The sequence below is a fragment of the Pseudochaenichthys georgianus genome, chromosome 10, assembly GCF_902827115.2.
Source record: "Pseudochaenichthys georgianus chromosome 10, fPseGeo1.2, whole genome shotgun sequence".
NCBI lineage: Eukaryota > Metazoa > Chordata > Actinopteri > Perciformes > Channichthyidae > Pseudochaenichthys > Pseudochaenichthys georgianus.
This window is the reverse complement of record NC_047512.1, coordinates 24,348,463-24,374,576: the sequence shown is the minus strand read 5'-3', so window position 1 is coordinate 24,374,576 and position 26,114 is coordinate 24,348,463. Positions and strand designations below refer to the sequence as shown.

General features: G+C 44.6%; 2 protein-coding genes across 7 annotated transcripts in view; one reads left to right on the top strand and one right to left on the bottom strand.

Annotated features, from left to right (window-relative positions):
• The first annotated feature begins 3,079 nt into the window (after positions 1–3,079).
• fgf16 (fibroblast growth factor 16) lies at positions 3,080–9,468 on the top strand. 4 transcript variants are annotated; one of them, XM_034093240.1, is made up of 4 exons: positions 3,080–3,835; positions 3,914–4,195; positions 5,629–5,732; positions 8,078–9,468. In XM_034093240.1, the coding sequence occupies exons 2-4, from the start codon at positions 3,925–3,927 to the stop codon at positions 8,321–8,323; spliced, it is 621 nt and encodes a 206-aa protein (XP_033949131.1). In that variant the 5' UTR covers positions 3,080–3,835; positions 3,914–3,924; the 3' UTR covers positions 8,324–9,468. The 4 variants fall into 4 exon arrangements, with proteins under 4 accessions (XP_033949131.1, XP_033949130.1, XP_033949129.1 ...); XM_034093241.2 differs by having other exon boundaries at positions 3,081–3,163; XM_034093239.1 differs by having other exon boundaries at positions 3,080–4,195; positions 8,081–9,468.
• A 1,782-nt stretch (positions 9,469–11,250) lies between these two features.
• Positions 11,251–26,114, bottom strand: part of atrx (ATRX chromatin remodeler) — a 39,951-nt gene continuing 25,087 nt past the window's right edge. For all 3 annotated transcript variants that reach the window (XM_034093470.1, XM_034093473.2, XM_034093472.1), the window contains 5 exons: positions 19,136–19,285; positions 15,956–16,072; positions 14,960–15,055; positions 14,694–14,822; positions 11,251–12,849 (listed from right to left, as the gene is read on the bottom strand). In XM_034093470.1, coding sequence (XP_033949361.1) covers positions 12,634–12,849; positions 14,694–14,822; positions 14,960–15,055; positions 15,956–16,072; positions 19,136–19,285 — 708 coding nt within the window. In that variant the 3' untranslated portion in view covers positions 11,251–12,633. The remainder of the gene's footprint in view (positions 12,850–14,693; positions 14,823–14,959; positions 15,056–15,955; positions 16,073–19,135; positions 19,286–26,114) is intronic.

Below are 26,114 nucleotides of genomic sequence, written 5' to 3'. Positions count from 1 at the left end.
ATGAGATACGAGGTCTCATTCCTCACAGCCGCTGACATTGAGTCAGCCGTTTTTCATGGTTAAGAGAGGTTCGAGGAACTTGATCCCAGATCAGATGATTATGTGTGAGCCATCAGGAGCAGCAGGAGGCCTTCTTAGAAACTGGGCATCCATCACAGGAGAGGGAGGCTGCTCCAGTAGAGGGGGGGGGGGGGAGGCTCTGTTTCAGGACTTTCACATTCTTTACATGCAAGGCAGGGCCGTCGCTGGCCGATTTGAGGACTCATGCAAAATTATATGATGAGGCCCTCTGTTTCGCGAATCGCGAGCGTCAACGGGGGGGGGGGGGGTAGTGGAGCCTCGCAGCGGCGAAACCGTGCCGCGCCACACTAATTGCGCCGCATAAGCTCAGTTAGTTGGGGCTCCCTCCGCAAGATGAGGCCCCCTCCGCAAGATGAGGCCCCCTCCGCAAGATGAGGCCCCCTCCGCAAGATGAGGCCCCCTCCGCAAGATGAGGCCCCACGCAGTCTGCGTGATCTTCCTGTAGGGAAGGACGGCAAGGAATGACATTTTTTGAGCATATTGTTGAGGAATTTGCCCAAATAAAATGCAGCATCAGAGAAGGAAATTGCTTGATATTTGGGGAAATGTGTTTAAAGATGCTTGTCGGAGGATTTTGTTACCTTTGGACTGAATCTGTTTTCTCCCTGTTTACAGTCTTAATGTTAAGCTAAGCTAGCCAGCTGCTGGCTGTTGTTTTGTATAACCGTACAGAAATGAGTGGTATTCATGTTCTCATGTACCTCTCACCATGAAAGCATATTTCCCAAAAAACTGTTTCTTCAACTTTAACAATGACACTGCGAGATAGAGACAAGCACCTCAAGCGAGCTCCTTAATCGAATCAAACGCACCTCAGTCTGCACAACATACCGACCTTTGCTCACCCCTCTGAAGAGGACACATATGAAGTTTGTCTAATCAAATAAACAGGTGAGGCACTTATTAGCCTCCAATTCCCACTGCAAGTGTAACTTCATTTTCAATTTCTCCTTTCTGGCTGTGACTCATGGGAGAGCAACTTCAAAGCTGCAGCCATGCACTTGAGGTCATTATCTTCATTTCTATATCCTCTGCAGGTTCTCAGCATATGGGAACATTTTAACTTTGGACTTTTTTCTGTGTCTGCAGCCATAAATCTGCCATGTCAACTATAAAATATAGCTGACCAGTAACAGATGTAGCTCTAATAGCTACCAAAAAAAGGAATGAAATCAAAATGTACCACCTCTAGATTTTGATTCTAAAGTTGAATAGCGTGTAAGATTGATTTCAGTTTTGTACACAAGAGATGGACAGTGAGCGAAAGTCGCCCAAGTTGAGGATAAGAAAAGGGAGTTGGTTGTTTATTTTTTATTTTCAATTTCTCTGTTTTGCTCAATCTTTTCCTTTCTTTCTCCCCTTCTCTTTTCTTTAATCTCTCTCTTTCCACCCTTTAGCTGAGACGAATCCTCCTTTCATCCTCTTCTGCAGCGAGGGCCCTGGTGTCTGCTCACACAAAGCCTGACAATCCCTGACTCCTTGTCAACCCCTTGCCCAATTCATCAAGCAGAGGCCCATGGGCATTCATCACCCCCACCACCTTTCATATCCCGCACCAGCTGAAAGCCACTGTCCCCCTCTGACTTCAATGCAGCCATGACACACCCCTAAGATTTATAGTGGCATAATTAGTAGCAGTGAAAAAGGCCTGCGTGCTTTGGAGGGTCAATCATACTGTATCCCACTCAGAGGAGCTCCCAAAGAAAGTCACATCTGTTTCTAAATAGATTTCACAGCCACCACAAAAGTTAATGAATTAGCCAAATAACAAGAAGCTGGGAAATGTATCAAAGGCTAACAGTGACATCAAAACAATCAAACATACTTTGGGTAATTCTAACATGCTATTCGTTACCATTCATGGGAGCGGGACGCTGTCATATCTCCCCTTTCTCTCCGGGAAGCTGCTGCTGCTTGTGATGAGCAGCTCTACGGAGAGAACTCCCCCTGAAGACGGGGTTTTCCAAAAACAGCTTGAAGGAGGTCTAAAATAACATGCCTAATAGTTAAACGGTGTTATTGATGTAATCATGCCCTGCCCTCCCACCCGTCCTGCTGTCACTGATATCTCAAGAACAGTGAACTAATTAAAACACTCCTGGAGTTTGTTTTCATTTCAATCCTCACACAGAAAGAAAGTCTTCTCTAAACAGCTGCCTCTCTCTTTTTTCCCTGTGAAGACACAAGTTTGGACCCGTTGCCCCACTGTGCAGAGAAGAGATGCAAAATCCCCATTCAATCATAAATCACACCTATTATCCATTATTCCTGTTGTGGCTTTCTCTGTGTTCCCTTCATGTGCATGGTTGCACAGTTCACTTTACACCTGAACAAAATGAAATAACTTGTGGTCTAGCTCACATATGATGTGAAGTAAGTACATTTATTTAACAGTGTTGTTAAGTACAGCTTTTGCCATATGAAAAATATGAACATAACAGATCAATGTTTATGATAACACAATAAAGCTAAAGTGTAACTATATATATTATAGCAACAGTAACTATACTTTTCAGATTATGTTTTTACATCGTTTTTTATGACACACTCTTTTATATATTTATTAGGTAAATTGTTGATTGTTGAATTGAATATTTTCTTTTTATTCCTACTTTTACAAAGTAAGTACATGATGTGAATGTTTCCCAAGCCACAGCTGTTAAATCAGGGAGGACATTTGTTTTAAAGTAGTTAAATGTATACCGGTATATGTTTACTTTCTGTATGTGGTTCTTCCGCTATACTGTTTCATCTAGCAACATAATTAGTAAGCAGCAACACTTTTGTGGAGAAGCAGTACTTATTTGAAACTTTTTTTCTTCTTTAAATTACATCTTAAAGAAGACTCCAGAAGTGCATACAGTCTCTGCTGCAGTCAGATTTGATACTACACGTCATCAGCTTTTGGATTTTCCTTTTTTTCCCTTGCTTGCCAGTAGTACAAGTGGTTTAGCTGCTGGTTTGCTGGAGCACATTGCAAACGTTGAGCAGAGGGGCGAGGAAGCACCTGCTTCCAACGAGGAGGTGGAGAAAATGCTCTCATGAAAACGTCCAGTGGTTGGCACTGACACTTCTGCACGAGGTTAGATGGCTCTGAGATTAAACTCAGGTTATTTTGATAATCTTCTGGGCGCGAAGCCTTCGCCTGATTTTTCTTTTTTTTTCTCCAGGAGAGCCTATGGTGTGACCAAAAAGCAGTCACAGTAAATGATGGATTGCCTTTGTGGTGGAGTGGTTGTTGCAGTTTATGATAAATGTAGATGTTCGGCTTTGTGTCAGCTACCAGTTGTGTTCGAACAATGATGATCTTCGCTACTGCCTCTGTGTCGCATTCAAACAAAAATAAAAGTGTTGCCTGCGCCAGGATGGGCGATATGGTTTTATCAGACAGCCTCGGACCGCGTTCAGGAGCGCAGCAGGAGCTATGAGGAGACTGCTGGACTCGGATTTGCTTGGTCGGAAGATAGTTAGATCTTTGTGAGAGCGTAGTGAAAAACGCGTAAAGACAGCGGCACCATCAGTGGTAAAAGTTGGACTGAAAGTTCACATTCAGTGAGGAAACTGATGCGCGTAAGAAGGGATGCCAGCCAGGCGTGGCTTGTGTTTGAATATCCAATGTGAGAATGCGTGGGGAGTATGTATATAATAGAGTCTTTCCATCTGATAAACAGAGATATCAAACTGATGATTATAGCAAAGGACGATCAATAAGCTGAAAGGACGCTGCTGGTTTTGGTGTCGCACGGCGCGCTGGGTACGCTTTGGACTTGTGTAAACGTTACTCTCTCCTTGAGGCACCGAACATTTTAAATGACTTCGCTTAATTTGACAGCTGTGCACACAATGGCAGAGGTCGGGAGTTTTCTGGGGACAGTCGACTTGGATTTACAAACCTTTCCTGCACTCGGGACTGTGCCCTTACCGGAGCCTCCAGTGGGCTTGAATGAGAGGCTGGGGCAGATTGAAGGGAGGATGCAGCGGGGGTCGACGACGGATTTCGGGCATCTGAAGGGGATTTTGAGGCGACGGCAGCTCTACTGCAGGACCGGCTTCCAGCTGGAGATATTCCCCAATGGGACTGTGCATGGGACAAGACAGGACCACAGCAGATTTGGTGAGGATACTTTTCTCTTGTTGTTACAATATTCGTTATATTGAAGATGTTGTCATATTATATTGCTGTCTCAACTGACAGAAATTGTTTATTTTGTCATCAACCATCAATTTATTGCAGCCAAACAATAATTGTGAAGGAGGTGTAAATTAAAAGGTGTGAATATGGCCTCGGGTAATCTCAAGGAAAGCAATTATCAATAGCTTATTACAAAATGTATTACAATTGTGCCATGTAATATATCATGTTCCCTCACTTAAGATAATTTCCCCTGCTGTCACTCTGAAACTGGGTGAAGTGAGTTTAATTAGGAGTCTTTTTTCCTGCCGCGCTCCCCAGTGAACGCTCGTGCGTCACAGTCACCTGGCCACACACCTTTGTGCGTGGGGGGCAGGTGTCTCTCCTCAGCCGTGCAAACAAGCAGCGCGTGCGTGAGTCACCCTAACAGCAACAGTGAGCGCGCGCACCGGCTCTGAAGATTTGGTATCATTAATGTAAATGGAGCGAGGTGCGGCTCGCGGGAGAATGATAAACAAGTGAGGTCAGATACGCACATGTCTCGCGCCTCATATCCATGCAGTCATCTCTCGCAGGTGCAGGCCGGCTCGCTCGCTGCGGGGGAAAAAAGCGGAATAACCCTAAATTAAAGCATGACCACTGCGGAATTCAGGGAAGTTTAATGTTCAGACTTGAGCCAAAACAAGCCGGTGTACAGGGATGGGTGGTCCGCGTGTTTGTTTCTGGCTTCACTTAGATTTAAAATGCAAGGTCTTTGTCAGAGCTGCATGGAAGACGTGGCTTTGATTAAAGGGATATGAAACACACTGTTCACCCCACACAAAAATTAGAGGGATCTTCTCTGTCATTCTCTGGCATCAGATGAGGTCGGAGAGATGGGGACCAGGTGGCTGAAAGCCGGCCTCTGCCAGTCAGCTCAGCCAGCTGGATCCTCTCTGACTAACCTCTGCATCACAACAGCCAATAGCTTTTAATTTTACCACTTGTGTTCCTGCCTTTGAAGTACATGTTCACTTTACTGTAACCTTCAGTGAGTCAGGAGCCCACTAAACAACAAACCCACATCTCAGCTTCTCCGTCTGTATTAGTAGCCACTGGGAAATCCCAAAAGACAGGATGCACACTTTTATAGACATCACAACCTTTTAATGTAGTGAGTGATCTATGTGCCTCAGACCAGGAAGCTAGGAAATCTAAGAAATCTTTATCTGGTGCATCCGCTCCGTACATGTGTCCTTTCAGCTGTAATCAATGTCAACATAAATTATGTAGTGGCCTTACAATTGCATTTATTTTCCAATTGTGGAAGGGAGATGCAAGCATGCTTATTTTTCTTTGAACCTGTTGGAACAAAAAGCAAGTTTGTGGGCTTTCTTGACTGTTTTGTGCATTGTGTGTGCTCTGTTTGACCTCAGGTATCCTGGAGTTCATCAGTCTGGCAGTTGGTCTGGTCAGCATCAGAGGGGTGGACGCTGGACTCTACCTCGGCATGAATGAGAAAGGAGAGCTCTTTGGGTCGGTGAGTCAAAAGAAAACCCTTCTCCGTTCATTTCCAACCCCGCCCTCACTGTGCAGCCCGCGGTCTCATTCACAACAAGTCTGCCACTCGACAAACGTGACTTGTTTAACAGAATGCACTTGTTCACAGCGTCTCGTAGAGAGTTACCATTTTTCTTTTACAATATACGTCAGTAGGGAGCTATCAAAAATATGTTTTCAGGAGAAATCTGAGAGTTGGTTTGTTATCAAGGTTCCCTGTACGATGGGAAAACTTCAGTGAGACAAAACAAGCCTGTCTCTTTTACAGGGTCGCACACTCTGTCACACACTTCCCTCTCCTTTTTCTTCACAATAGGGACAGATACATTTATAAAGGAATTAGATCCCAAGTTGAACAGGAACACTAGCAAAGAAAAGAAAAACAGAAATGTATTATTCTTGTATTTCATGTGAAGTCTTTGAAGGAATTGAAGATTGTGCAGCTTTTGAGAGCAAATCTACCTCTTCCTTTAGTTTTGAGATGTGCAGAAATATTTACATATTTTCCCAGAGTGGAGACAGGAGTGTTTGGAGTCTCTTTGGATGTGTGCTGTGGGTGAATTTGCTGGAGATGACCTCTTTGTGCACAGCTGGACTCAAGTTTTGTCTGCAGTGTTCAGCATTAAAGACATCTCTTGTGCTTTGCTACAGTAAATGTAGCATCAAAAGGATATTCATTTAATCCTGGCAATCTTTCTCTCGTATGCAGTTGGTATCTGGAGACAGAAAGAGAGAAGAGATAAAGACAATGAAGGGGAAGTATGTGAGGGTTACCTGTATCAGGTGTCCCAGGGCATTACCTGGGGGCCCCTCAGGGCTCAGACTCCCCCCGGGCTCTGAGCATTTTGAACAGAGGCTACTTTTAAGCACGGCCATTATGTTGAAAGTGCAGATATTGTTACGGCGTGCTATCAGAGTCTGGCATCCTGGAGCCTTGACCCTGGGGTAAGGGGGGGGTCGGGTGATGGTGGGAGGTGGTGATTTGAGGGGGGGTAATTGCACACCTGACTGAGTCACCTGACTGACAGAGGGATGTAGACACATCTGTCTGTAGCTGAGAGGCCAGGAGGTGGAGGGGGGTGGGGGACAGGTAAAAGGGTGCTTCCGCCCCACAACTGCAAGACCTCGGCGAGCTTTTGATTTGATGAGGCGTGTGTGTGTGTGTGTGTGTGTGTGTGTGTGTGTGTGTGTGTGTGTGTGTGTGTGTGTGTGTGTGTGTGTGTGTGTGTGTGTGTGTGTGTGTGTGTGTGTGTGTGTGTGTGTGTGTGTGTGTGTGTGTGTGTGTGTGTGTGTGTGTGTGTGTGTGTGTGTGTGTGTGTGTGTGTGAGAGAGAGAGAGGTTGGAGCTGGCCCAGTCATGTGCCCTCAGGGCTGTGTTTACACACAACAGTTTCACCACATAGCCGCAGCCAAGCAGAGCCTGACAGCCAATCAACAAAATTGCTGCTGGAATAAATACTTGCACAAACACTTGTTAGAACCGTACTGTGTGTTCAAAGGAGGGACTGGCCGTGTACAGAAACCACATGAAAGTTGTATTTAATTGGAAAAAAGGGGTGGGATTGACACCTTTAAAAAAAGTGGTTTGCATGTTGCCCCCGATGATACCCCAAATCCAGCTGAGGTTGGACCCTCTTGCTGCATGACTGAATTGTCTTGGCAGGAGAGCAGCTCCAGCCCTGATGTCTCTTATTGTTCTCACACACTCACTCAGCCAGCACACTCTCACCTGCTGAACCCACAGCCATCGCTCATGCTGCACTGTCAGTGAAGACAGAGGCTGTGTGTGTGTGTGTGTGTGTGTGTGTGTGTGTGTGTGTGTGTGTGTGTGTGTGTGTGTGTGTGTGTGTGTGTGTGTGTGTGTGTGTGTGTGTGTGTGTGTGTGTGTGTGTGTGTGTGTGTGTGTGTGTGTGTGTGTGTGTGTGTGTGTGTGTGTGTGTGTGTGTGTGTGTGTGTGTGTGTGTGTGTGAGATTGTTGCATCAGGGGGAGGGAACTAACTCCATGCACACGGAGAGGTTAACAGGTCCGAGGAAAAAGCGTGGGGCAGTGGAAAGCAGCTCGTAATGACTTCCCCTCTTTTGTCATGATAAGCACCTGCCTTAATGAGTTTCTACCGGTTCATTTCAGCTTTCAAGTGCGCTCCTGAATAGGTTAATGAAATACATAAACTAGCACACTAGGAGGAGTAGCATCATCCATTTCAATCTCAGCTGCATTTCTTTCTGTTTAATCATGATTCTGTTGCAAATGTACCTTTCTTTTTCTCACTCAGCGGCGTGTATGCAGGCCTTTAGCACGTGACTAATGATTTGTTCTGTCCACCAGCAGAAGCTGACAGCGGAATGCGTGTTCAGGGAGCAGTTTGAGGAGAACTGGTACAACACCTACGCTTCGACGCTGTACAAGCACGCGGAGACGGGACGCTTGTACTACGTGGGCTTGAACAAAGACGGCTCGCCCCGGGAGGGCAACAGGACTAAAAAACACCAGAAACTCACCCACTTCTTACCCAGGCCGGTGGAGATAGAGAAGATCCCTCAAGCGTACAGGGACTTATTCCAGGACAGGTGACCAGTGCTTACGCTTGGAGAACTGCTTTCAGAAAGAGAGGAGCAGAGAGGGGGTGTTGTGGATATTTTGGACCTGGTACAGAACTGTTTACCCTCAGCTCCCCCTGAGGTCACTGTGTTTGCGCCTCGGCCCACCGCCAAGCACTGACATAAACATTGAATGTCGGCGGGAGATGTTATCTTGTAAAACCACTGCATGGATGGAGGAGGCCCACATGACTGCTCAGCTGTGGGGGGATCAAATCAGGTGCCATGTTTTCTCAATAACCACTTTTAAGAGGTAAAGGCATAGATGCTGAAGGGAATGGTTTTGGCACTAAGATGGTGGGGGGGGAAATGAATGGTGGGCTATGAGAACACCATGAGAGACTTTTAGGAGTTCAACGTGACGGGAAGCACCGCAGATGTAACTATGTGCATTTGTCATGCACTATATAGAGTTAAGGAAGGAAAAGGGCACATTCCACATACACAGGGATGGATATAAGAAGAAACTGTAAAGTGACTGGGTGGGATGGTCAGGTAGAAGAAGAATGTCTGTGAGGCAGAGAGCAAACTGTTACAAGACAAACTGGACTTTTATTAAGTTGACTTTAAAATCAAAGATAAGAAAAAGGGGAATGATTGAATTCATTGAAGATGAATGCGTGATAGACGAAGAGCACTTACTGCACATCCCTTCCTCGATCTGTAGGCTCACTGGTAGTCAGAGTCTAATGATCTCTTTTACCACATTTTAAATATCAAATGGCGTCTTGTAGCATTTGTATGCCATACAAGCTATCAAGAGTCGGGACAAAAGCACTTCTCTGACTGTGGTTGTAAAGAATTGTGAGGGGATTTTTGTAAAGGATGGTGACTTGTAATGTTCATAGTGTCCGGAACATTACTAAAAATGCAAGCAGCAGAGGTGTACATATGGGTGATCCTATTTATGAGATGTACAATATATTTATTTTCTACATATAAAGTATAAATATATATATTTATTTATTGCAAAGACTTTATTTTGTAATGAACTCGGACTGTAGATTCTACTGAAATTACACATAAAAAACTGCAATGAACATGACAATAAAATTGTCCTGCTAGAACTCATTGTGAGAGACTATTTTTCCTTGGATGAAAATCTGATGTACCAATTAAAACCAGATATAGAATCGATGTGAATGTTGCATTTCTTTACTTTTGTTTTCAGCCATGCTAGCTGAATGATAATGTAGGCCAGCTGGACTTCGGTCCAGACTGAAATATCTCGACAACTGTTGGATGGATTGCCATAAAACATTCTACGAACATTCCCGGAGGACGAATTTAAATGACTTCAGTGCTCCCCTGCCTTTCCTCCAACACCACCACGAGCAACACCCTGATGTGTTTTACCTGATAATGAACACACCCATCTTAATATTACAAATATATTTTCTTTGTTCAGTCGAGAAGGTTTTGCAGAAATGTAGATAAGTAAATCATTATTTGGTTGCTTTTTGTTAAAATACCTCAAATGTGATGTTTTCATAGCACCAGTTGCATGACATTTTGTCCTGCTGTCCCAAAGATGGAGGTAAAAAGATACATGCAGATTTTCCCCCCAGAGGAGAACATGATACAATCCCATGCCAATTTGCCCTCATAAACCCTTTACCAAGTAATGTGCACAGGCCCTCTCTGTCTCCATAAGGACTTAGTCCGCCTACATCCACCGTACAAAATCAGATTCCTTATGCAACTGGATCCTGGCTCCTAATTGGCTTTACACATCAGCATGGATTTAGAGCAGTGATTGGTTGTCCATTGTGGGGGCCTCACAGACCATAGTGTAGTCTACAGCCTGCTCAACAGACAGAAACAGCTGCCTGCTGCTCACACAACCAGCAGGGATGTGCTGCAAACCTGGAGTGGTGGTAATCTGGGGCTGTGAGGGGATGGGATCAACATTTCAACATCTGCAATAGTTGTAATGTTTCTCCACTGGCAGATATCTGTAAGCTGTGAGAGCAAGCTCCCCTTGGGGGGAGGGAATGGAAAAGTCAAAGACATGCAGGGGAAAACCCTGGCAGACTGAGAAATGAAAACAATACCGGGAGAGGGAAAAATAGATGAAAGATTGAAGGGAGAAGAGAGGGGGACAAAAGGCACTTAGTGCAGTGGGTGTGAAATACAGGGACACTGCATTAGGATGTATCATCTATCTGCTAGAGAGCTCTGTATTTAGGGAAGTGGAGGGACTTAGCTTAGCTTCAGTTTAGCAAAAAGACTGGAATCCGTCAGAAAAGGCTCACCTGGCTTTGTTAGAAGGTTAAATACATCCGTCCATAATAATAATTCCTTACATTTATTATAGCGCTTTTCCAGATGCTCAAAGCGCTTTACAAATACACATTACACATATCATACCACTGGTCACCACTGTGGACATTACCCACAGGAGCAAAACCGGGTGAAGTGTCTTGCCCAAGGACACAGTGGCGGCAGGAGCGGGTTTCGAACAGGAGTTCCCCAGCACCCCCTTGATCTGATGATCAGATGCACTGCCCACTGCGCCACCCGTCCCGACGTCCATCTTACGTAGTCCCCTAAAAATCTTTAACACCTACATGTATGGGCCGCATATGAATAATAGTTTTTTTTTTCTGGGTCCCATGAAAACCATGACATTCCATCATCGCCGTTACCTTTAGACACACATCTGCCTTCCTCAGCTCTCTCAGCTGTTAATGTCTAATAAGAGGAACATGTGTCATCAGATCTATTTTAGATATAACAAATATTGATATAAACCTAAGAAAAGAAAAGAAAAGAAACACCACCAGTTCGGCTTCAGGTATGAAAACTCTTACCTGCATTCCCCTAAATGAATTCAGTCAAGTGTGGAAATCATTGGTCAGTCTTTAAGTCCTTTAACAGAAATGACTCAAACACAGGAGCTGCTCATCATTTTGGTCACTTTATTAAATGTTATATTAAATACTTATCAAGATAAAAGCAGATCAAACTCATGGCAAATCATGGTGTATTTGCTAACATAAGAACATTCTTAGAGGAGGGAAAACAAGTTTCTCTACATTTATGAAATACACCTTGTGCAAACACAGGATCCGACTAGAGACAACATGTCTTTGAGAGAAATATATTCCTCTTGATTAACAGCTACACCAGTTTAAGCATTTAGAAGCAAAAATGTGCCAAAGTAATATACATTTTGGGCGCCTGAGGGCCTGCCTGGTGAGACTAGAGTCCAGAAGGCAGCTCTCACAAAGCAGAGAAAACACATCAGCCAGATCTGTATTAACATTTCCTTCTTTACTTTATCAAATCCATGTGAAATACAGAATTAAAACTTTGACAAACAAGTAAAGGGAAACATTTTGGGCCCTCTGATGTCCGGCTGACGTGGCTGTGCTTTGTGAGACCCAGTCACTCACCCGAGCTCGGGATCAACACAAGTGGAACATAAACAATGAACAGGACGCACAGTGCTATGCTAGACAACACGTGACGATGAGCAAGATGTTACAAAAAGGTCATAGGAACCGGCAGGCAGTTTTTAACAACACAAGCATTCCATTACCATGTTCAGCAACAACTAATGTAAACACTTAAAAGCATAATAGAAAAGATACTCAACAAATCTCAAATCTTTACAGAGCTTTTTTTTCATTTTTTTTAGGAAATTAATAAGGCCATCATCTTCTTTTCGGTTTTAGTCAATTTCATGTCTCCCAAAAAAAAGCAGGACTTGGCAGCACCACCAGTTTCTGCTTTGCTAGATATTGGTGAAGGAATCTACCGAGGCTAATGATCCTGTAGAGCTTTAGATCATAGAGTCACCGACGGCAATGGTCCCACTCAGGTTTAGTTTAATTGAAAACAGTATAAAAAAAGTGAGTTTGAATAATAAGGAACCCTCCTTTTAGAGAAAAAACATAATGCTTAAAAGCATTGGGGGTAAAATGAGTTTGTCATTAAATACATGAAAGAAATGAAGATATAGAACTTGAATAACATTAAGGCGGTATATACATTTTTTCCTGCTGAAATTCCTCAGACCCATTTCACACAGTCATTTATAAATTATATTCCACCATGTCTCAGTAAACTACAGAATAAAGAACTGAGTGGGTTCCACTCGGGGCCCCAGTGGACAGCAGCCTCAAACTCCCCCGCCCTCCGCCTGCTGCACCGACTGCTCTGAGCTTGTGGCGATGTCACGGTGATGTCACGGTGTGTAACAGGGACCCGGGACCCGCTCCGACGGGCCCCCTGGGAGCCGGCTAGCTGAGATGGGCGGTGAGGAGCCGTCCCTCTGACCTACAGGCCCTTGGAGGGACCTGGGTTCTTGCCCATGCCCCCCAGGCCGTGGAGCTGCTGGTAGAGACCCACCAGGTCCATCTGGCTGAGCCCAGCGCCTCCCATCATGCCGTTCTGCATGGCCAGCTGCTGCAGGTAGTTGGCCTGGTTCTGCATGGCCAGCTGCTGCTCCTGCACCTTCCTGTTGGTGATCAGCTTCTGAACGTACATCATCAGCTGCGAGGAGACAGGGAAAATAAGAGCGTCAAGACCAGAGCAGAGCAGAGCTATCATGTCAAACGTACAAGGCAAGATTAGAGTCATAAGAATATGTAAGAAGAGCCATTTACTTCTCCATTTCCTTTAAAGTCTGACCTGCAGATTCTTGCTGATTTAGTTTCTTTTTAAGAGGTATGATGGACAGCATACACAATTACATGTGTCTATTTGAAAATCAGTCTTTGGCGGGCCTACTGATCGGTGCATCTATACAGACGCTGCAGTCCTACCTTTCAACTTCTGAAGGTTCAAGTATTCAGTTTTTCAAACGGACATTATCAAAATGTCCCTTTCTTAGTGTGAAGTAGGGCTGAACGATATACCGTGTCATGGCGATAACCGCGATATTCACACCGCAGGGACGTGCGGTTTTATTCTTTTTAAAAAAAAATGCTAACGCACTTTAGCACAGAATTCAAAATAAAGATACCCTTATTACTTATCGAAACTGCACATACACTATATCCGATTAAAGCTGAGACTCCACAGATTATTTAAGTATAGTATCTAAGCGATCCGATCTCGCAACAGGGGAAGCAAACACAGACATCACAACACGTACCTTTTACGGGAGATCGTCTCACCGTAGCTGTCAATCTGATCAAAAGACGTGTTCAATGGCATTAAAACGAGAAAAAACGCGGCTGAATCGGTTGATCCATAGGTTGATAATGTATCTGTGGCTTTGAAGCAATTGTTTATAATCCATAATTCCATTTTTATGTAAAAATCGGAGCACAAAAGTTAGCTGCTAATGGTAATGCAGCTTCCGGTTTTGGCTACGCGTCACTCTCACTCCTTATTTGGTAATGTGTGTGTGTTAGACTGCCGCATAGCCAAGACCGGAAGCAGCAGCCACTCTGGTGGCTACCATTAGCAGCTAACTTTTGCTCTGCGATTTTTACATAAAAATGGAACTATGGATTATAAATGAAATCATTTTTTTTTATACAGAGACGTTAAAAACCTATGGATTAACCGATTCAGCCGCGGTTTTTCTTTCTCGTTTTAATGCCATTGAACACGTATTTTGATCAGATTGACAGCTACGGTGAGACATCTCCCCTAGAAGCTCCGTAAAGGTACGTGTTGTGATGTCTGTGTTTGCTTCCCCTGTCCGAGTTCGGATCACTCAGTGATGATACTATATACCTAAATAATCTGTGGAACCTCAGCTTTAATCGGATATCTTGTAAGTGCAGCTACGATAAGTAATAAGGGTACTTTTATCTTGAGTTCTGTGCCAAAGTGCGTTAGCATTTTTCGCTCATGGGTCATTTAGATGCTTCTTATGAGACTTGTGTTTTGTTTTGGTAAACATGGTTTGTATCGTCAGTTAGCTGAGATTATTTCCGTTAATCTGGTATAACACATTAATAGGTTCTTAAATATTAAGATTCCCTGAGACACAGTGTCGTGAAAAAAAAAGTAAACTACCCGCCGGGACTTTGGGGCTTAACAGGTTAAAAAAAACGCAATATATACCGCATGGGGGGGGGGGGGGGGGGGGGAAATCGCGATGTCAGTTTTTGTCAATATCGTGCAGCCCTGGTGTAAAGGACTCCATTACATTAGGTTTAACAACTTTATGAACTTATTAAACTGTTCTTAAGGAATGAATGAACAAATGAATCCATAACATTAACTAGTAAGTGTCCTTTAAGCACCATTGTTTAAATATAATGTACAACTTCATTTTGTCAATATTTTTGGACAATTCTTCCGTTTACTTGTCATGATAAACAGCCTGCTATTAAAGAGCTGACAGCAGCTTGTCTCCGAGTCCTCAGAGCGGTCCTTACCGTCTGCTGCCTGGTCAGGACGTCCCGGTACACGGCCTCTCGGTGTTTAAACTCCAGCTCTACGGTGGACTGCCGGCCCAGAGCCATGGACTGCACCTGAGCTTCATTGAAGGAGGGGTTCTCCTTCCACTGGGGGCAGAGGGGACGGCTCACATGTTAACAAACACCATCCCAACCACATCATTCCTCCACTTCCATCACGTTTCAGACCAGAAACAGAAAAGTGACTTCTCAAGACCAATAAAGAATCATTTCGTCACACTCACCACTCTGCCGATGAGGTCTTCCAGCGGCTCCCGTATGATAGACTTCAATGAATTTGTTGCTTCGATGACTTTCTGGCGTCCCTGGTTTATCAGGTCCTGAACACAGATGAAGAAGACAGGTGAGCCTTTTTCTCATCTTCACCATAAGCATTGGTGACATAGCTGTGAGAAATAACTGGAGAATATTTAATAGGGGACAACCAATTTTCAGCCTGGCTGATTATGGTCTGCAATATACAGCAGTCTTATAATACTTATATTTGTCTGTATCCAATTACTCAAACAAGATATATTTACAGACCAACTTGTGATCGGAAGACAAATATTCTATATGTCTTTAGTTAACTCTCGCCACGCCAGCACCACTAGCTGAACTATGTCTTCAGTAAGAGCCGAACTGAAGTACAGTGTGTATTTGATAAAGTAGTCGTAGTCTTGTCAATCATAATATTTAATACTGACGCTGCTCCTTCAGGTGCTTCAGTTATCCGAGTACACAACTTAACACACATTAAAACATGGGGGCAGTTGGTAAATTATTTAAGATGTAACCAATTATTTGGATATTTAACATCAGAAAAAACACAACACCCTTCCCAACATTGTTATGACTTTTGAGTGATTAAAAGACAATTCATTTCAATAACTTCTTATTCGATTGCTGAACTCAATGCCGTTTATGACTATGTAAAGGGTCTGTGGGAGGATTTCTCACATGCCTTGATTACAAGAATTAAATCCACAGTATTTCTACATTGATTCGAAGTTGTGATTCAAAAACACAAGTTGCCTCTGAGAGGTTTTGTCCTTCGTGTCTCTGAGATGGGCCACCGTGTATAAATAGTTGCCGTCACAGACATGGAGCATTATGAAGCGTCGGCCGGAGGAGCGGGAGAGCCGGCTACTAGACTGTTGTCACAATTAGCAATGGGGTCTGAGGAATGTGGGGCGCCATGCTGTGGGGGAGGAGAGGGGCATGTGGAGCTCATTACTTACCTCCAGCTGCTGGTTGGACATGGAGGCCAAAGCCGCCATGTTGAAGGAGAAGTAGTTGGAGGCGCCCATGTCCATCTGAGGGTATCCCACCTGGTAGTTGGACTTCACGAAAACACCCTGAGAGAGGAGAGAGAGTAAGAGCACCATTACAACTCTGCAATAAGGCAGGTTCGAAGAGCCACCAAGTGCATGATGGGAAACACGTGTGCAATCACTGTGGTTAACCAGAAACTAGGACTGTGTCTAACCACTCATTCATTTATTGTCGATTGTACTGATGAGTCCAAGCTAAACGATTCATATTTTTACAAACAAATAAACTTAGATCGCCTGTTATATAAGATCATTTTATTTTGACAGTTTGTCAGTTACACATCATAATTCATAAATAGATACAATAAATGAATAGCAATGTGCCCCATGTTGCAATGTGCCCCATCGTTCTTTAACTTAAAGGTCACATGTCATGGCCATTTCCACTGATCATAATTCCATTGTTGAGGTCTACTAGAATAGATTTATACTGTGCAATTTTCCAAACTCACATTGGTTTCGCATACAGCATCTCTGTAAAGTATTAGGGTTGCCAGAAACTGACCATGATCAAAATCGATTATTCGGCAGCCCTGGCGAATAATAATCGATTATTCGACTGACTTCGAATAATCGCTGGCATCCCTATAAAGTATGTGTATTCACTCTCTCCACTAAACGGCTCGTTGCAGCTCTGGGGGCCCCCCCTCCATGTGAGCCCAGTGTGCTCCGATTGGTCGGGACCAGTCGGGACGTTGTGAATCGCGCTAAGCTCCGTGGAGGTGTGATTTCCTTGTTTAGCGATATACAGCGAAACACAGCCAAACTCACCCTGAGCACACACAAAGTCACAGCCGAAGTAAAAACAATAAGTGTGGCTTGATATTGAGTAAGAAAAAGGTTGATAAACGCTGTGAGAATGGGTCTGCAGAGAGAATTTCGCCGCGATCCCAACTGTCTGTTATCAGCCTGCAGCCAGCGAGGAGAGATCAGCAGAGCTGCCTGCACTGAGTGTGTGAGGAAGTCCGTGGAATGGTCAATTTGGACCAATCAGCGGGGGCTTAACGTAACGGCTCCGCGGACGTAAGGTAACGGCGCCACGGATTGGTCCATTTCGTTCCGGGGACGACATGACATCATGATGTCCCCGGAAGAATCAAATGGACAATGACGTATCTCCAACGAGGCGTTTTGGGGAGGTATTTTCTGTTTTAGAGTTTTAGTCCCTACATGGTGTACTTTGAGGGTGTTGACTCTGCAGACCGTTTACATGCATAAAAACCTTCATAACACACAAGGGGACGGGTAATAACCGGAAAAGCATGACATGTCACCTTTAAACTTTTAATTCATTTGATCACCCGATTTGTCATATCTATTATTTTTATTTCATTCTTTACACAACAAAATGTGCAACAACAAAAAACGGCAAGAACTAAATACAATTAGGTTTATGTTGCAAATTGAGTTTCTATATACATATTTTTAAACAGGCTTGGTTGAGCTCCTCCCTTTATGTTTTATCAGAAACAACAAAGCTCAAACTTAAACTGCGAGTGTGTGTGTGTGCGTGTGTGTGTGTGTGCGTGTGTGTGCGTGTGTGAGACATGATCTGCAGTAAACAGTCTTGTCTCAGTAAAGGACAGCAGGATGCCGATGTTTGTGTGTAATTGAGCGTCTGCTGCAGATGGTTTTCCTGTGCCCTGTAATCTGGCCATCCGGTATGTAGGTATAAGTTTGTGTCAGTGTGTTTGTCTGTGTGTGTGTGTGTGTGTGTGTGTGTGTGTGTGTGTGTGTGTGTGTGTGTGTGCGTGTGCGTGTGTGCGTGTGTGTGTGTGTGTGTGTGTGTGTGTGTGTGTGTGTGTGTGTGTGTGTTTCTGTGTGTTGGGGGCCGGGGGGGGGGGGTCAGAGAGACAGGTGTGCAGATTTAAACAGTACAAAACAACCACACACACACTTCACTTTTGGGTTTCCTATTAACAAGCAGCCACTCAATGTAACTTGGGCTCTGCAGACGTCATACTCCTCTCCAGACAGACACAACACACACCTGACTGCTTTTCAGACCTAACATTTATGACGAGCTTCTCTAGGCTTCATACCGAGCCAAAGTCATCCCGGTGAGGTTTAGTTTTGGGCACATGATCATGTTCTCGCAGTTTTTCCCCATTTCCTGAGTTGCAAATCTGATATTTATACAAATATCTTTCCCTGGCCACCACCGGCCGACCCTTAAGTTATGCTTAATGTTAAGACATTAGCAGAGGCCGGGTTTCCTTCCAGTTGTTTCTCCTACAAAGATCACAGTGTACAGCATCAAACCGACCAGTGAGGGAAAGTGACTACTTGCTCATCTTTAGAGAACATCAAGATGCAGCGATGCAAATGCAATTCTGAAATCCTCAACATGGTGCCATTGTTTTTCCCGGTGAATGGGAAACCCCCTGTTCTCTTAAAAATCACAGGAGCTCTGAGGGAAAAGCCACTTAAGGCTGACAGAGGGCAGAGGAGGGAGAGCGTGTTGGAAAAATAATCATTAGGATGAATTCGAATCTAGGATTACACAGGGGGGGGGGGGGGGGGGTAGGAGACCTGCTCTCCTACAACTCACCCCAACCATACACTTCTCCAAATAAACCCCACTAATTGCCCATTGATTTGTCCCACAAGAAACAAGAGGGAAGAGGAGGGGAGGTGCACCAGAAAAGAAGAGAAGGTCCCTAACCCTCTGTGGACTAATCGTACTCTCAGACTACTGACACTGCCTCTCAGGGGTTTATAGAGCAGAACACCAGCCGGGTAGTGGGCCAGAACAACCATCCCACTAATAGGGGCCCGTCACCTGCTTACTCCAGGTGATGAAAGGATGCCACAGATCTAACGCTGAGTCACACTTCTTGAGAAATAACCGTGGGGCCTTACAAAACCTACCTTGCACTTTGGTTTCAATTTGGAGAGTGATGGACACAATGCTAAGTGCTGCCTGTGCTTGCCTATGATAACAGAACTGGTGGATATACCAGTGTAAAGAGTGTGTGTGTGTGTGTGTGTGTGTGTGTGTGTGTGTGTGTGTGTGTGTGTGTGTGTGTGTGTGTGTGTGTGTGTGTGTGTGTGTGTGTGTGTGTGTGTGTGTGTCTCCATGCCTACCTTTTTCTCTGCCTCGTACTCGGCCCAGGCAGCCTTGCGATCCTCCTCGCTCAGGGCTTCCTCCCCCTTGTGCTCCAGCAGGGAGTCGTGTTCATGGTAACACATGATCTGGTCCTTGTTATTCTGCAGCATCTCAGCCAGGAAGGGATCCTACAGCAGGCAAGATTAGATCACCTTTAATCGTTTGGTCAACAAAACATCAGAAATGACACCAATTTCATTTGTAGAATGACAATGTCCTTAGATTCAAAAAGTTATTTTACAATCATTCAGTAGTCACCGAGTTCCAAGTTGACAAGTGCCACGAAATTAACCAGAGACGTAGCAATCACATCATCCACCTAAACCATGATGCTCCTGAAGGATCACCCACAATGCAACACATTGAATCGTAAACACGGTCTGCTGGGATCTCCAGCCTCAGCGACAGGAAATCTGCACTGAAACTAGACATTGATTTTGTTGGAGGAGCAAGAAGATCTTTATTCTGTAGCTTATCCGCACCAAGCAAGATTTTTGGATCAAATTCTGCAAATTAGCTACCAGTTAGCGCCTGCTTTGGTATTTTGGAGAAAGAAATAGGTCTACAAAATAGAATACAAATCCTAACCTCTTAGTTCTAATGGATTTTAGGCAGGGAGAAATGGGATTGCCTGCAAAGAGGATTAAAAGAACATGTAAAAAGCCAAAAATAAATAAATAAATGAAGGTTTGGGGGGGCTCTGGTTTCCATGACTACACTGTTATTGAAAACAATACCTGAGCAAAATGAAGAGAGCTGGGCCAGGCTATGCTCACACAAACATGGTTTAAATTACTCTGTGCAGCACGTTTGCTTTTCTTTGTCTTGACTTAGCTTTACATTAAGCTGGAACTTTGCAATCTGGAAACAACGTCATGTAGGGGTTGCATCATTGCCCCGCACACAGAGCCACTGAGAGGGGCTCAGCTTTCCTCTCCTGCCCTGCTCGGTCTCGCTTTGAACTGTGACAATGAGTGTGAAGTTGCAAACAAAATTAATCATAGATGTCACTGGTATTAAGGAGGAGAAAAGGAAACTCCAAACTATGAAATTAAGCAGTGATTGCAGACCTGCATTGAATAAACAGAAAATAAACACCAGACCAGACGGGGTGAAACTGGATCTCTGGAAGGGGGGGGGGGGGGGGGAGCGGCATGAGAACGACACAAGAACCTATTTTTAGGCCTCACAACTCTGGAAATGGACAGAAAAGTTGGCTGAAACAGGTAGGAGCACACACAGATGCACACCCCCATACCCATCAACCCCAAACACTGAAAAGGGACTCTGCTACTCGAGACATGTTTATGTTTCCCAGCCATCGCACTCAATCAGGACAAACCAGGCCACCCCTGAGCAACCAGACGTGTGGAGCAGCGGCACAGCCAGAGATTCAACTGCTGTTCTGCTCTCTAATTAGGACATAAAAGCACCGAAGAGCCTGTTGGCATGACTCTCGTAAAAAGGCATTCATTGGTTTTGTTCTGCTAACATAGGTGGGCACAAGGTCAAATGAAGGCCATGACAGCAAAGGCACAAGACACATATCTCAAAGTCCATACCGTCACGTGCATGTTCAAAACTGTCAAACTATTACAAAATTGTGTGTGCTTAAAATATTTGAACAATGCGTCATCAAAGTTGTCAGTGTCTTTATATTTGCAGGTGTCATAATCATTCATTCTGAAGAACACCGGTTGCTCCGCTCCTCAGAAAGAGACCGAGCCTAAATAAGATCACATTTAAAATATTTGTGTATCTACTGAGGGTTAAACTATGAAAACACTGCAATATGTTGATCCCGTCTGTGGTGCATGCATGAAAAAAACCTCTTGACTTTCGACCAGGAAACGGGTCAGTGGAGCTGCACTGCAGGTCAAATGACAGTACAGACGCTCCTTCTGGAACCCAGTGCATTCTGGGATACCCAAGTAATCCCCACCAGCAACGGCTCTGGGGTGGTCCGATCCATCTCCGACCCCAGTGCGCTCAATGTGTGTGTCCCGAGCCAGCACTAATGATCGGAGGTAAACTGACCTGGGCTATTGTCATCCTTATGGAGCTGCATGGTGAGGCCTATCACTTTACTGCAGGGGAGCAGGTCTGAGACGCTGGGTGGGCAGATGCTCAGACAGAAAGGAGGGAAATTACCCCACTCAACTTCACTTGTATTTTTTCCCCCCTTTAGAAAAAATATGAGCAGCAGGGGGAGGATTTGGGGGAGGAATTTTGGCATTTGGCATCACAGAGTGTTTGTGTTTTCAGATTTAATAATGGAGTTGGCTGTCCACATCTGAGGATAAGCTTAAGTAAGTTTAAACCAAAAGAATCTCAACACATTCAGCCTCAATCAGCGTGTGATAATCTGCCGTCTTGATTCTGAACAGCAGTGTTTACTTTTATTCAACAAAAGGTCTGCAAATGTGCCGCTAATGTAAAACAAGTTTGTAGCTGGAGGTATTGGCTTCATCTGACTGCTAAACAAAAACACAAAAAGAGTCAGCAGAGCAAAAACAACTTAACAATTAGTATACTTATCGCACAAGGCATCCAACATATGCATGACATTTACCATCACATGAAACCCTTTCCATTGAGAGAACAATGTATGCCCTCCTTAACACAAAGTCTTGTACATGTATAGATTACAAAAAGGGCTAAACGGCCAGCAGTCCATAAATGATGTAAAGTAGTTCTGTAACTCAGCAGCTCGCACATCAGAAAGAGGAACATTTGAGAGTCGACATAAGCGGGCCTCATGTGGACTTTACAACTTGGCACAGGCACCAACGCGTACTTTACCAATAGACTTTAGGTGGCGCTGAACTGTAAAAGCTCTGATGCAATTAAACACCCGCCTGCATTAATAGCTCTTGGTTCTATGCTACAGGATTCCTGGCCGCATGATCAGATATTTTCTCAAGCCGAGAACATTCTCAACCATGTTAACCCAATTTCCTGCCCCAAACGGCTGCCTATTATGTAGAAGCCTTAAACTAGAAGCTTAAAGGAGGGTTCCACATTTATTTTATTTCTGTCATTGCCACAACAATAAACCTCCACTTAACAGAGAAAAGACCTCACAGGAGGAATTGAATGTGCAGGAGAATGAATTTCATGGAGATGTGAAGGGGATATAGATATTAGATCGTAAAACAAAAAGAGAACAATACAAAGATAAGGGGAAAGAAAAGAGACACATCGGGAGGAAAATAAGCCTAAAAGTGACAAAGGGAGATCTTTTGTTGTCGGGCTATCGAAGCCAGTTACTCGAGTTGTCCAGGAACTTTTGAATGTTTTCAAAGTGGCCGTCTCTGCCAGAAACTGCATTTGACACACAGGTGTGTTAACCATAGCAACAGAGGGGCCAAGATGGGATCCCGACAGCAGGAATGCGAGTGTCTGAGATATGTGTAATACCTAAAGATAGCCAGTCCAAAGTGTCCGTCTCCCTCAGCAGCACACAAGTGATACACATCACTAGCCTGATGAACAGTTTCTCAGCTTTTAACTACCGGCGCTGTCCCTGACATCAGGAGGCAAGCCCTGCCCTCACGACCACGTCGTCTTCACACCCTGCAGGCTCTGCTCACAAGGCAGGTTTATCTAGCTGTCACTCAATTAACAAAGAAACTAAACCATGCATGTCACAAAGGCCTAAACAAAGACAATAAACGTACCACATTCCTATAAAAACAAGCCTCGGCTAGCAGCAGTTTGCAACAAGGACCGGATCGAACAGCTGGACGGGCAGGTCGGGGGGGGATTCACCACGAGTCCACTAAAGCATAATGGTGGGACTGTACTGGGAGGGGAAAAAGTCAAACAATGGAAATTGGTTTCTCAATAAATCCTAAGTGAGAAGCAGGCTGTGCACTAGTTGTGGTTGAGCACATAGTGTGGGAGTGGAGAAGTGGCGAGGATGCCAGGCTTGGCCGTTTCTCATGGGATGCTCTGCAGACTGAAGGCCAGGTTATGCTCCAAAGAAGAAGTGGTTCATAAGATGTGTTATCCAACCGTGTCCAAAATCACATGTGTTTATGGCGGTTTAGTCGGCCACACCGGAAGGCGGGGCGAAAGGACCGCAGCCATTGTGAGTAGTAGATGCAATATCGCTTAAAGTGGGGACAATGGTGCACACATTCCGTCTCTAATGGGAGGTATTCATTGTGTTGCGCACGTTGTACATGTGAAAAGTGACCGAAACAGTTGTGTAAAGAAAAAGTTTTGAAGTTCAAACCCTGGCCCCCTTCTCACCTCCGCACAGCTGGCCAATTAAGGCGCAAAGTGGGTGTGAAAGTCGGATTGTCGGTTTCAGAGAGGTTACAGAAATTAGGGGACACAGACCCCGAAACGAATATTCGAAAGATGTGAGGGGGGGGGGGGGGTAATGGTCGTCGTTTATATTGAATGTCCATCACTTTGATAATAAATGATTGGTTTCAATATTTGTTTAACAAAGGAGAAGTGAAATTCTGTGATTGCAGCTCAATTAAATGTGAACATTTTCTGGTTTATTTACGAATCAGGGGGAAAAAGAGATACGAGGACTTCTCTTTGGCTTATGGAAATGACAATTTCCTCTTATGTCAAATGACTAACTTAATTATACATTTAAAACAAAAATCAACACTGAACATGATGTTAGTTAGAGCCCTAGATGGGAGGGGTTTCATCATCTGTACGATTGTATGACACGTTTCTGTATGATGTTCCTTTCAAGACCTTCTGGCAAAATGTCCCATTTCGTGTGTTCAGTGTTCTGTACATTTCTACGCTCATTGTTTTATCTGGTGATGGTTTTACAATGTCCTGCTCCCTAACACTGCAACACCTCATCCTATCCAAAAGAAATTGGTTACATTTTTTTTTAAAACAACCAACTTATTGCATGACAAAGTTCAACAACCACACAGCAATTCGTCATATAAAACGTCTGCAGCACTTCCATCTCCACGGAGAGTAACAGAGCAGAACGCAGCAAACAAGGGCCACGGCTCTCGCTTTTTCTTCACCTGCATAACACGGTCTCTTGCTCTCACCATCATTAGTGTTCTCTCCACCTGCAACGCAACAAGCCCAGGCATGCGTTCTGAAGGCTGGCAAAAAAGCATTCTGGGAAGTATGACAAACCACTTACCCATGTAGACATGCAATGGGCAAACTGAGGTTGTCTACACCAGAACACTAATTTACAAAGATGTCAGCACAAAATAAACCCTGTACTTCAACCAACATCACTGACTGGTGATATTTAATGCTCAGGGGATTTTCCTTCAAGGTCAAAGTGACTTCCTACCCTTAATGAGACAAGCATGGTGTGGCTTATTGCTCCAGTCTGCTCCTGTCTACACTGTAGTTCAAGTGCAGCCTCCCCACAGCCTCAGTGTACCTGACGGAGCCTAATGACCACTGCAGCCATAACCTGCTGAGAGCACAGACAGAGAGCGACGCCCACAGCCTGACCAACAACGTGCAGCAACTTTTGCAGAGAATGCCTCAAAAGAAAAGAAGCCAAAAACATTACTCTTTTTTTTTTTAGATGGTGGAGACGAGTGCGATTAGCAAGAAATGGATGAGGGTGTCTCGGGACGGGTGGGGGGGGTCAAACTCATGTCTGGACTGTGAGGACCTTCTTTGTCATTAGGAGGAAGTGCCCTGCTTCCTTTGTCTCCAATTAGTTTCTCTGAAGAGCGCAGAGACATCTTTAAGAGAGGGGTTTAAATAATGACCCTTCATCATGCAGGGTAGGCCAGAGGGAGAAAAAGAAAAACAACTTTACTCAGCTCGCTTTGAACATTTAGAGGCAGAGTGGCAAGTTAGGGCAACAGATGGTCACGAAGCGGGGTAGTGGGGTAATGGTGGACAGGAAAGAGAGAGCGAGGACATCAGTGAGGACAAGGGGGGGGGGGGGGGGGGGTGTAGACTGAGGTGAGGGCGGTGCAGGATATTGGCAGGTGGCAGCGCAAAGGGAACTGAACCGTAGAGGAAGTAGGGGGTCGTGTTAACATTAACAAGTCAACTCTCCAGTGAGTTTTTCCTTACAACAAGACTGTATAGACGAGGCCAGACATAAGTCAACTTAGCTTCTTATTCATAATATCCAACACCGAGTGTGACCCGAGCTCTAAAGCAATATGCCCTTTCAGGCTGAGGAGAAACAGCAGTTCCCAGTGTGAAGAAGTACAGAACTCCCTGTGCCGTGGCGCGCTTCAGCCTCTCCTTCTGTGCAGAGCGTTTTTCTGGCTGAAACTGATGGAGGGCGTCTGACTCATCTTCAGATCATTCCAGACGGCAAATTCCTTCCGTAATACTGCAGTCCTGCTGCCACATCATAGTTAACCCCCTGGCCAAAACAGGTCAGCTTGTTAAAGAGCTTGTCAGCTTCTCCGTCTTTAACACGGTGTCACATGAATGTCAGTGAGCTCATTAAAGATCATACACATCTAACAGCTCAATGAACACATCTTTCCTCTTGAAATCTCCAACTGTGCTGCGCTGCACTGTAATGGGCGACTTTAGAGGAATATGGAAGGTGAGAGCAATGATATCAGCTGCCGGCTGAGTGGATTCACGCAGCGCTCCTACCTGTTAATACCCATGAAGGGAATAGCGATAAAGATCTTTAGACAGTGTAAATGGAAAACAGATTTGCCATCAAAGCCTCTTGACTGTCCGCTGAAAGACCCAGCTACTCGGATGTACAGTGTTTCCTTAATGCACTGTGTTTACAGATACCCAGGTCAAACCAAAAACACGCAAGTAAAACCACTTAAGGTGATCGGAATAAACCAAGACACTGCATGAAGGGGGAAAGAGTGGGAACGGGTGGGAGTCATTCAAAAGATCAACAAAGAAGTAAAAGACGGCTAAATGAAAAAAGAGGAGTGAGGGTTTATAGCGGGGCAGAAGCAGTGTTGCAACGAGAAGACTATTTAGTAAATAGCAGTAAACACA

Coding starts and splice junctions, on each gene's coding strand:
- fgf16 (XM_034093238.1), top strand. CDS start 3,892: ATGACTTCGCTTAATTTGACAGCTGTGCACACAATGGCAGAGGTCGGG. Junction 4,196..5,628: donor ACAGGACCACAGCAGATTTG/GTGAGGATACTT, acceptor GTTTGACCTCAG/GTATCCTGGAGTTCATCAGT. Junction 5,733..8,077: donor AAGGAGAGCTCTTTGGGTCG/GTGAGTCAAAAG, acceptor TCTGTCCACCAG/CAGAAGCTGACAGCGGAATG.